At 45.7% G+C, this 12,159-nt stretch overlaps 2 protein-coding genes across 3 annotated transcripts in view; both read left to right on the top strand.

Moving 5' to 3' along the window:
• LOC118312288 (collagen alpha-1(XI) chain-like) overlaps positions 1–1,036 on the top strand; it is a 46,901-nt gene extending 45,865 nt beyond the window's left edge. For both annotated transcript variants that reach the window (XM_035636764.2, XM_035636763.2), the window contains one exon: positions 73–1,036. In XM_035636764.2, coding sequence (XP_035492657.1) covers positions 73–219 — 147 coding nt within the window. In that variant the 3' untranslated portion in view covers positions 220–1,036. The remainder of the gene's footprint in view (positions 1–72) is intronic.
• A 5,315-nt stretch (positions 1,037–6,351) lies between these two features.
• The window catches only part of LOC118313111 (noelin-2-like), a 22,281-nt gene continuing 16,473 nt past the window's right edge, over positions 6,352–12,159 (top strand). Inside the window, exon 1 of the mRNA XM_035638378.2 lies at positions 6,352–7,044. Coding sequence (XP_035494271.1) covers positions 6,901–7,044 — 144 coding nt within the window. The 5' untranslated portion in view covers positions 6,352–6,900. The remainder of the gene's footprint in view (positions 7,045–12,159) is intronic.

Raw genomic sequence — 12,159 nt, 5'->3', positions numbered from 1 at the left:
CACATTGGTAGTATGACCACGTGGCGACCTGCGCGTTTCTCTGACCGTGTGATTGTGTGTCGCCCGCTGCAGACGCGCTCAGGGCAGGAGAGGACTGTGTTGGAATTTGACGCTCCGCTGTCCAGCACGCTCCCCATCCTTGATGTGGCTGTGTCCGACTTCGGAAATGGCAACCAGAAATTTGGTTTCCAGGTCGGCCCGGTCTGCTTCAACGGTTAACTGAGCCATGGAGAGAGATCACAGCAAGAGTAATTTAATAGGAGAAAAAAAATAACTATGGACATTTTTTTTTACATGCAGGGAGAAAACTACTTACAAGACATACACAATGTGATATATTTATAAGTCAATTTACCTACAACAGTGTTCTTCTTCTCATCATGAATTCTTCCATACACAGATTCATTGACTCAGACTCACACTTATTCAATATATTCATCACAAATCTCACAGCTGACCCACATTCTGTGTGTTTTCCAGAGAAGAGCATACATTTTTTTGGACTGTCAGTAACCTCAGTTACGGATTTTTTTTTCTTCCTTCCTACTCTGTAGGAGTAAGTGGTGCTCTCATAGATTCATTCATGTCCTGCTCATACAATTATTACCTATGCACTTAATTCCCATCCCATCCATTATGAGTGAATCGTCATCAAACAAAAACTTACATACCTTATTCCAGCAACATTCACCCGCCATGTTCTGTCTTCAGGAAACCTCAACTTGTTTTGTGTTATTTTTTGTTTTGTTGTCGTAATTTTATTAATGATCTGTGATGTAGTGTATGTTGGAGTGTAAGTCATCAAGGTGCTATTATGTAGCTCCCTGCAGAGTACATTTCTTTGAAATAGGGAACTGGGGCAGTGCATTTTTAAAAAAAATATATATATTGTGAAGCCATGTTTTATATTTTTTCAACATAACAAACAATCAAACTGTGGTACATGATTGCCTCAAGGTCTTTATATGCATAGTTGTGTGGAGGAGGAGTGACTAACATATTTTAATAAAAAGTACATAATGTACATTTAAATTAATGTGATGAGATTTAGTTTTATTGAATGCATGCGTTTGCTGCTTTCCAACCAGCCCCTCGAAGGTGTGATCTGTTTAGGTCTGCACTTCGACGTGTTGCTCCAGTGTACGTGAAGATCACATACTGTATGATACAGTGAATCATGTTGGTGGGTCAGCTGGTCGGCTGATCCAGACTGATATACCTCAACTGCTACTGTACAGATTGCTATTACATTTTTGTAGAAATTCATGGACCCCAGTGATGGTAAACTGATAACCTGACTTTTTCTATAATGGCAGGAAGTTATTATTGGATTGCCATGACACATATTTGACACAGACATTCACAATCCAAGCGATGGATCCCGAGGACTTATAAGATCGCCTGAATTCACATTCCCAGCCAATGATCTCCTCGGAAGACCTCGCCTCTGGTTGCCATGATGCCAGGTTGGTCCCTTAATTTCCACTGTGGAGTAAAGTATCATATAAATGGGGTTATGTGTAAAGTCTGCTGGAATTTTGTATTCATTGTGTGCCGCAGCTTGAGCATACATCATTCATGCTCCTCACTCCCTGTCCCCGTCTTCCTTCATTCCCCCTATTATGGTGACCCTCGTCTCTCCCCAGCCCGTCTGCACAGTGACATCTGCAGTAGCCTACAGCTGAAAGGGTTATTTCCCATGCTGCTGAAACTTTAATGAGAGGATGAACAGATGAACACAGCGCATCCAGGAGAGTTCGACAGCTAATTTTCACCGATTAAATATAGATGGACATGACATGGAAGTCAGTCACATGCTGCCAGGTCACATTGTGTGTGAAAGTAAAAATCCAACCTTCATATTTTATTAGTTTTCAGTTCATGTGCTTGACATAAAATGTTAGTGTCCACAATAGACATAAGCTGTGTAGGCCACTGGACCGTACTGGACCGCCCGTCAACGTCGCCGCCATATTGGACCGGGAAAAACGGATCAGTAAACAAGTATCTGTCTATACTTCAACATCTAGCAACGAATATAGCCCAGGTTTGGAGATTATATACAATTGCTCCCCGCATATTTCGCAAACCATTGTATATGTTTGTTTTTTTTTTAAACGAGTGTAGTGTGTAAATATTCTACTGCTTATGCTTTTTGGCCTCATTTACAAGAAGTTAACTTCCCATCCCTATAGCTAAGGAGATCGATATAGAGAGCGTCTGATTATCTCTCTATTTCTTTTATTTTTTTGCACCTTGTGAAAGGTTGATTACAAACAACAGTCTTTATTAATTCTTTATTTTATTATTTGCAAATATAATGTTTTTACAACCCTTTTTTCGTCCAATGTGGTACGAGAGAAAAACTGTGAAATCGTCGATTTCGTGAAAATGTGTTTTTAAACAGTCTCAAATATTCTCCTTGTGAATGAAGTCCAACTTTTTTTAACAAGTCGAAGTGTCGTGGCTTTTGAAAGAACGACTCCTGTGCTGAGCATAACCTGCTGTACTGTACTGTATTCACATCTTTGCCTCAAAAAATGACTTGTACTCTACAATAATACGTTTTACAGCCAATTTCATTTTCTGCCAGTCTGCTCCTGAATTCATTGATTATTCATTGCTTCCATCTTAAAATGTATTTGAACGATCCACAGACACGCTCTTAAAGCACAACGATGGAGTCTTAACAAATTGTCTTCACTGGATCAGCGCTTTGGGTTCATGAAAAGGGCCTTTAAAAATTAAATATATTATTATTATTATTATTATCTGCAGCGTTACTTAATGAGGCCAAACCAACATCATACCATCCCACTTCCAAGCTGTCACTCACGAGCACACCCACAAACTCTGTATCTGCTGCCTTTGTGGATGTAACGGATACAGTATACATCCTTCTCTCCGGCTCTCTTCCCCCCCCCCCCACAACCCCTCTTTCACCTTCCTCCAAGACAGTCGTCTTCTCCCGCTGGTCCCTCCGAGGCTTTCGGCCAGCAGGCAGCCAACACCAGGACGGTGTTCCTCCTCCTTCTTCTTCTTCTTCCACAAGCCAGAGGGGAGTTGTTCTCCGCAGCCCAGTGGTCCAGAACCTCGAGGGTGTACAGTCAGTCCCCAGTGGTACCTGAAGCAGACGTCAGAGTCTCTTCAGTGATCTGCAGTGTCACAGCTTGTGGTTTATTTTCTTTGGAGTGCCTGGGATGAGCCAAGCCCGGGTCGGGACGAGGAACGACCAGGAGGAGAGACGACGATGACCGTGGGCCGACCCGAAGTCCTTCTGGTGCTGCAGCTGCTGTTTGTAGTCCACTCGTGTGAGGTAAGACCACACACGGTTCCCCCCCCTTGTTCCAACTCTTCCTCTCTGTCGTAACACGGAGTGTGGATGCACGGGCAGATATTCTCCAACTTCACATCGTCAGATGTTGAGGGAGAAAGCGGATGGGAATTCATCATCTTTTCATAAACGGACAGATAAAAGTCCTCTCTTTCTCGTGAGATGATGTTTGTTCTGGACATGAGCACGCAAGAAAAAATGAAGTCTGGGTTGAAAATGTACACTTGTACTTTTTACCACTTGTCTCTTTCAATTTTCATATCTGAAACATGCATCTGTACATTTGCGTTCACCCTAAATCTGAATTTCATATGATAATTTCTACACTGTGTCAAAGGAAGTGAACGCACAGGATACAAATGAGTAGATGCACACAATATAGTAACTATATATTACTTCTGAAATCACAGTATCATAGATGTATTAATTTTTTTTCACATTCATAGAATTCAATATCATCTGTACTTTTTAAGTGTCAGTCTTCTTCTGGCTCATTTTTTTGGGGGGGGGGCTGATTATTGAAGTGTTTAATCTTAATCTCTGTTGTGTTGTGATTTATTGTGCAAACCTACTTTGCTCTTGTTCTATAAGAAAACCTATTACCACATTTCCTAGAAATTCATAGCTACCTGAGCCAGCGACCGTGAACAGCCTGAAGGTGTTTCACAGTGCTCAGTTGTCACGTCAGCTCTATGGTGCCACCACGACTGTGTTACCCCCCCTAAGTGCTGCCGATTGAAATATTCATGTTGCTTCAGCGTATTGGCTGAGGGACGTTTTGATGTATAATCCACATGTATCCTCGGGGCGTTTCATACAGAGAGAGAGAGAGAAAGCATGATCATGTTACGGCTGATGAGAACAAGGACCTGGATAAAACATTTAGCGCCGGTTAGTTAGAAGTGTCCACACACACACACACACACACACACACACACACACACACACACACACACACACACACACACAGTGGCTCCGGGAGTGAACCCCCGGAAGGAACAGCGATGTTCGTCGTCGTTGTGTCACAGTCAAAGTGATGCTCCTCTTGATGTAGTACCATGAGAAGCACTCGCACACATCAGCTGTTAACACACTACATCAATGCTTCGTGGGGGGTGGGGGTGGGGGGGGGGGGGTATCTGATTCCCCAGGCCCTCTTAGCAGCTGAAAAACCCCATATTTGACATGGTTTCATCAGTTTTATGAGAGTGTTCTTATATTTTGAAATGATGACAAGCTGCAGGATGAGGAAAAGTGTTACACAGGAGAAACAATGAATTATAAAATGAAGCGTTCCACTGTTTTCCCCTAGGTCTACTGGTTCTGGGGGCGGGGGGGGGGGGTTAGGTTTCACAAATCACTTTAAGTTTCATCCACAATCTTTCATACAGGAATGATGAATAAGGTGTATACGGAAAGTGGCTTCTTCTTGGCATTATATGTAAAAGACACCCCAAAAAATTGAAATCATTGGTAGGGGAATCACTGATTTAGTTTATTGCCTCGACAAGATCAAACAAAGCATCTTCTGAACATCTCATATTTCCTCCCCCGTATTCCAGCCGCTTCAAATCTGGTGTGAAGCGGCTGGAATACGGGGGGGGGGGGGGGGGGGGGGGGGGGGGGGGGGGGGGGGGCGTCACCAGCCACACGGTGGCACTGTTGCTTTAGTTTGGGGTGCACATGAAGCACGAGTACAAACACACACACACACACACACACACTCTCATAAACCCACAGAGACCAGAGGAGAGGTCAACCCAGAGCATTGTGCTCTGGTGTAGGCGTTTACACTTCATCAATATGGGAAAAGAAAGGATTTTTTTTTACTGCGATGAAGATGAAAATACAAAATAAGAAGAATAGAATGCCGGGAGGAAAAATATTGGGGTTTTTTTTTTTAAAGCATGAAAAGAGGATAAATGTTCAATTTTTGATTTTTATTTACACAAACACATGCCGAGCTGTTTGTTTGTTCATTAATTCATTCAAGCAGATATTGTTCAAGAGGAGAACGAGCTCATTTGATGACCAAGTTGGAAGAGCGGGTGAGAGATGGAGAGGGAGGGAGGAGAGAGGGAGAGATGGAGAGGGAGGGAGGAGAGAGGGAGAGGGAGGAGAGAGGGAGAGATGGAGAGGGAGGGAGGGAGGAGAGAGGGAGAGATGGAGAGGGAGGGAGGGAGGAGAGAGGGAGAGATGGAGAGGGAGGGAGGGAGAGATGGAGAGGGAGGGAGGGAGGAGAGAGGGAGAGATGGAGAGGGAGGGAGGAGAGAGGGAGAGGGAGGAGAGAGGGAGAGATGGAGAGGGAGGGAGGGAGGAGAGAGGGAGAGGGAGGGAGGGAGGAGAGAGGGAGAGATGGAGAGGGAGGGAGGGAGAGATGGAGAGGGAGGGAGGGAGGAGAGAGGGAGGGAGGGAGGAGAGAGGGAGAGATAGGGAGGGAGGGAGGGAGAGATGGAGAGGGAGGGAGGGAGAGATGGAGAGGGAGGGAGGGAGGGAGAGATGGAGAGGGAGGGAGAGATGGAGAGGGAGGGAGGGAGGAGAGAGGGAGAGGGAGGGGAGAGGGAGAGATGGAGAGGGAGGGAGGGAGGAGAGAGGGAGAGATAGGGAGGGAGGGAGGGAGGGAGGGAGGGAGGAGAGAGGGAGAGATGGAGAGATGGAGAGGGAGGGAGGGAGGGAGGAGAGAGGGAGAGATGGAGAGGGAGGGAGGGAGGAGAGAGGGAGAGATGGAGAGGGAGGGAGGAGAGAGGGAGAGATGGAGAGGGAGGGAGGGAGGGAGGAGAGATGGAGAGGGAGGGAGGGAGGGAGAGATGGAGAGATGGAGAGGGAGGGAGGGAGGAGAGAGGGAGAGATAGGGAGGGAGGGAGGAGAGAGGGAGAGGGAGGAGAGAGGGAGAGATGGAGAGATGGAGAGGGAGGGAGGGAGAGATGGAGAGGGAGGGAGGGAGGAGAGAGGGAGAGATAGGGAGGGAGGGAGGAGAGATGGAGAGGGAGGGAGGAGAGAGGGAGGCAGGAGAGAGGGAGAGGGTAAATGAGAGAGCGGCGCTGGCTCAGTCACAGCGTCTTACTGCCAGGGGAAGGAAGGGGTACTGGAAACACACACGCACACACACACACACACACACACACACACACACACACACGCCTCAGTAGGACAGAGCAGCCGTTTCCAGGAGCATCTCCCGCAGCCTGCGCTGGATGATGTGGATGTTTGGACTTGATGCGTCTTCCTCCGGAGCGGCTCGTGCTCCTGGATGCTCTTCATTCTCTCTCTGACCTGGGGCAGTGTCGGAGCGGAGACCCGCAGCGGCGGGACGACCCTGGCTTTCGGGGGTTTCTTTCAATCGGAGGGAAGAAAAAAAAAAACACCGTCTTTGGATTCTTCAGCCGTGAACTGTTGAGCAGACGTTTGAACCTGTAGCGTCGTGCCGCGTTGCCGCTTTTTCTTTTCTTTTTTGGAAGCATGACCGCCGCGAACTGTTTGGACTGTGTGTGAGAGCCAGCCAGAGTTTTTGTGGCTTGCTGTGTGTGTGCGTGTGTGTGTGTGAATGTGTGTGTGTGTGTGTCAGGATGAGCGTTCCCATGTTGAAGATCGGTGCGGTGCTCAGCACAATGGCAATGGTCACGAACTGGATGTCCCAGACTCTGCCGTCGCTGGTCGGGCTCAACGGAACCGCCATCTCCCCCGAGGGCACACACGAGCGGATCGTCAGTGTATGTATACTGCACGTAATGCACTCATAACAGGAAGTTGTTCTATCAAAAACAAACAAATGTGTGTGTGTGTGGGGGGGAGGGTTCGCACCAGAAGTTAATATTTGACACTCAAAGGAAAAGCTGAAGTCAGTCAGTACAGACAATACTGTCAATAAAGTCTTGTATCCTCTGTTTTGGAACATATCACCAGTCCACCCCATGAACCTGAACGCAGTCACGCTGACGTGACACACTTTGTGTCTGATGAGTTGAATTTCTTCTTTTCCGTTGCAGTCGAATGACGAAGAGTATTTTAGGGATCAACACAATCCGTCCGCCGTGCTGCCGATTCTTCTTTTCTCGATCCGTTAGTTGGTGCAGAAGAAAATAGAACAAACTAAGGTACGGAAATAGAAATGAAGAGACGCTCAGGAGCACAGACGTAGAGCAGCAGCAGCAACAACAACAACAACAACAACAGCAACAAACAAGAGCACGGTGCAAGGGGGTTGCAAATGAGAAGAACAAATAGCACTGATAAATAATAGAAAAGAGTAATCGTCTCTGTTAATGTGAGTCATAAAGAACACACACACGGGGGTAATAGGATTGCTCTTTCTCTGACTTACCGGGGTGATATTTCTCCTGGGGAAGGCTGACTCACCCGTGGGACAGCCAGTAATTTGTTGCCGTGGCAACGCCCTGGCAGCCCCAGACATTCAGATGCCGGACGGCCGCACGCACAGGGTGTGTGTGTTTGTGTATTTATGTATTTATGTATGTGCCTGGGCCTTTACATGATTTAGCTCTCTGGCTCGAGAGATGGGGGGGGGGGGGGGGGCATCCTCACAGCTGCTGTGTGGCGGGACTTTGCAAGTTCAGCAAAGTGCATGCAGTCTCCCGCAAGTGGACGCCCACACACACACACAGACACACACACACAGACACACACACACAGACACACACACAGACACACAGACAGACACACACACACACACACACAGACACACACACACAGACACACACACAGACACACAGACAGACACACACACACACACACACACAGACACACACACACACAGACACACACACACACACACACAGACACACACACAGACACACACACAGACACACACATACACACACACAGACACACACACACACAGACACACACACAGACACACACACACACACAGACACACACACACACACACATGGATGGAGATGTTGGAGGTGCAGTGTTGCTACCGCATGCTACTTCAGGAGACAATAGTTTTGTCACTCATGTACCCCCCCCCCCCCCCCCCACCCCCCAGCATTCCTGTCAGATGGGCTCAATTACCCCTTCATCTTCCAACTAGGTTAATAAACTTTATTTTTTAAACGATTGATGACATATATCTGTTTTTTTTTAATTATTGTAGCTATTTGTTTTAAATCATTTATCCATTACTTTTAGCTAACGTTTTGATCACGTGTACATTATTTATCAATCTGTTAAACTTATCCATAAACTATCCATTTGTTTTTAAACTCACCTTTTGAACTTTTTTTTGTTTTTACTTTAGCCAACCATTTTGAATTATTCATTACATTGACCTATTTTAACAATTCATCCAATGCCTTCAGATATCCATTTTAACCGCCATCCATAACCTAGCTAATTATTTCCATAAATGTCTCTATATTTTTAACTATAGATATCAATTTCTATTCATATATTGTCACTGTATATCCATTAATTTGAACCAATTATTTGAACACAGCAATTCACCCGTTACCTTTAGGCCATTTGAACCATTTCTACTTCACACTTACACCAATTCGTCTTAACTACTACATCTACTTTGACTAACTTTTCTCTGTGTTACTCCCATAGACCGTACAAAAAAAAAAAATATTACTCCTGCAAATTCTCTCCTGCTCAATCGCTAATTGGTTTCCCTCACATTCTCAGTCAGCACGCGTAGCGCCCAGGAGTTGCAGCTGCCTCACAATGTTGCTATGCGTGTTTTGAACTGAAATTGTTTTGCACGAGAGACGAGCGGCTGCAAAAACTTTTCCACATAACCCCTGGCAATTGCAAAAGTATATATATATATATATATATCTCATTTCCCCCCCCCCAAAATTTCTTGTATGTTTCCTTCCTGCCTACTTCCACCGGCCCTGTTGCAGATCCAGCAGCCTCAGCTCTCTCTCTCTTTCTCTCCCTCTCTCCCTCTCTCTCTCCCTCTCTCTCTCTCTCTCTCCCTCTCTCTCTCTCTCTCTCTCTCTCTCTCTCTCTCCCCCCGTCTCTCTCTCTCCCTCTCTCTCTCTCTCTCTCTCTCCCTCTCCCCCCCCCCCCCCCCCCCCCCCCCCCCCCCCCCCCCCGTCTCTCTCTCTCTCTGTATTCACACTGATCACAATCAGCTGAGCTGCCTGAGTAGATTTTTATCGCTCCTCCCTTGTGTGAAACGAACCCTGAGGTGCGGCATGTCCTCCTCTGTTTAATTACACCGAGCAGTAGGCACAACCGGTGCTTATATTCTCATCCCATCCACGTTCCTCCTCCTTTATAACCCCCCCCCCCAACAACCTCATCAGCTTCATTGTAAACTGGACTTCAAGGTTACCACACTGAGCCCTGCTGATTGATTTATGAGATGTTTCCCTCCAGGCGTCCACCTCCCCTCCCCGTACCAACTCGCGCGCCTCCGTTCTCCCAGCCTCCTCTGTCTTTATTCCTTTTTCAGGGTTTGTGGGGCAGCTTGCTTAGCCAGATTACTGTGACAAGCCGGTGTGTCTGTGTGTGTGTGTGTGTGTGTGTGTGTGTGTGTGTGTTTCAGATGGAGCTCAGCTGCGCCTTTACATTGTTCTAAAATGTGAACACTAAGTGGGTCAAACGTAAGCGGGCCTGGTTAAATCTCACCCAAAATTAGCTCTTGATTTTCACGTGTGCTCTAATTTAATGTTTGCTGACTTGGGTCCAAGCGTCCAGAGACCAGGGAGGAACTGCGGTCACCTCGGCCCGACATAATGAGGTCCCAAAAATACCCTCCCCCAAAAAAAAACCTACCAAAAAAAACCATGCCATTGTACAACAACTGAGGTGGTGTTTTAGAACTATTAATAAGTGTGTGTGTGTGTGTGTGTGTGTGTGTGTGTGTCATGCCGTGCACTACAGCCTTGGAAATCACCTCATCAAAAGCCTCCTTTTGTTAGACTATAAAAATAGTAATTAATTCTGTGAAAGCGAATAATGGCCATCATCATTTATTTTACCTCTTGTCTGAGGTGTGTAAATATCTGAGAGTCGACTGAATACGTAATTGTAAAAGTCACGGCAGAATACCTCGTGTTGACATTTGAATAATGCTGCATGTATTGCATTTACATATTTTACCTTGATCCCCACCTATTGGAATTTATGCCCCGTTGATTTTCGCCGCTTAGCAGAGAGGTGTATATTCACACACCCGGAGATACAGAAACTTTAACATCCATTTGGAGTCTCCAGTTGCCACCTGATGAATGTTAATAAGCAATAGTCACTCTCCTTTCAGCTCTGTTTTGGTCTCCACCAGCCAGAAAGGGGGCGGGGGGGGGGGGGGCGAGTGCCGAGTTCTCCACTACGTTGGCCAGTCAGTCACTAGCTGTCTACAGCTATCGTGGCACACTGTCAGTTTCCAGAACCTTTTTAATGCACTCGCTTCATCATCCGCGCTACCAGTCATAGGAATTTGCATGAACTTCAAGAGGAAGAAGTTTCCTTGGCAGCTGTGAAGTTGATTGCATCTTTTGAATATATTATGTTTGAATCCCCAAAAGCTACTTAAAAAGTTCCTCGAAATTTCACCACTTGCCGATAACAACACACAATCACACCACACAAGTTCGGACGAATGGAGTTAACTTCCATGCCATGAAAACAATAACACGTATCAACAATAAGGTGTTCTGTTGCTCCTTGAATTATTTGTTTCCATATCATTGAGGATGGGGGGGGGGGTTTTGTATGAACAAAAAAAGAGGGGAACATTTCATTTGAGTGTTCTGGGTTGCAAGGCAGTGTTGTCACAAGAAGGCACATGCCCGTGAAATATGTATTTAATATGTAAACGAAATTGAAGCAGCAAGAGTAAAAACGTCGTTGCGCTAGTGCGGCTTGTTGGTCAGGTTTTGGAAATAATTTGTTGTGCATTTTTTCGGGGCGCTCCTGTCGCCAGAGAGAACAGCAGCTCACGGGGCGGAAACTCTCCAGTTGAGCCGTGAGCTTTCCTGCACACGAACATGTGGGTGTGATTTTAGCTGCAAATGAGAAATATCCAATTTACACACAGAGTGTCTGCGCTGCAGTCAAATACAATAAAAGCCGGAGAGTATGCACTCTTCCTTTTTTGCAAACATAAATGGACATTTAAATCGCAGTACGTGCAAAAACCCTGCTGAGATTTACCAGCGACGTGGAATTAGACAGAAACGTCTCCGAGGGAAAATATTTGTCCGCCCGTCTGACGACAGCCTGACCTGAATAACACCCTGGAGATGCTGAGCGAATCTGTGCTGGGTTAGAGGAAAAAGGCACAAAGGAAAGTGGCTCAGCGCAGTGACTCATTGTGTTCCTTTTGAAACACGCTATTACTCAGAGAGAGGATAAACACAGAAGAACAACAACAAAAACTACAGCAAACTCAAAGCAACATGTGAACATTGACGGAATTTTCCCAGTTTGGGATCAATAAAGTACATCTACCTATTTCAGAAGCTAATAAAACTCCGTTTTTGCTGTGACTACATTTGTGTATCATAGAAACACAGTATTCTTTACTGCCTTAGCAATATTAGATTATGTGTTTTCACTGGGACACCATATCAAGATAAAGACATTATGACAATCATAACGGCACAGGTCTCTTACATATTGTACTTTATATCAATCTGTGTGTCTCATACTATATGTGATAGTTCTATACATATTGTACCCTTATATCATACTGTCTCATACTATATGTGGCAGTTCTATACATATTGTACCCTTATATCATACTGTCTCATACTATATGTGACAGTTCTATACATATTGTACCCTTATATTACACTGTACGTCTCATACTATATGTGACAGTTCTATACATATTGTACCCTTATATC

Source organism: Scophthalmus maximus, chromosome 8, assembly GCF_022379125.1.
Source record: "Scophthalmus maximus strain ysfricsl-2021 chromosome 8, ASM2237912v1, whole genome shotgun sequence".
Classification (NCBI taxonomy): Eukaryota; Metazoa; Chordata; class Actinopteri; order Pleuronectiformes; family Scophthalmidae; genus Scophthalmus; species Scophthalmus maximus.
This window is presented reverse-complemented; position numbering and strand designations above follow the sequence as displayed.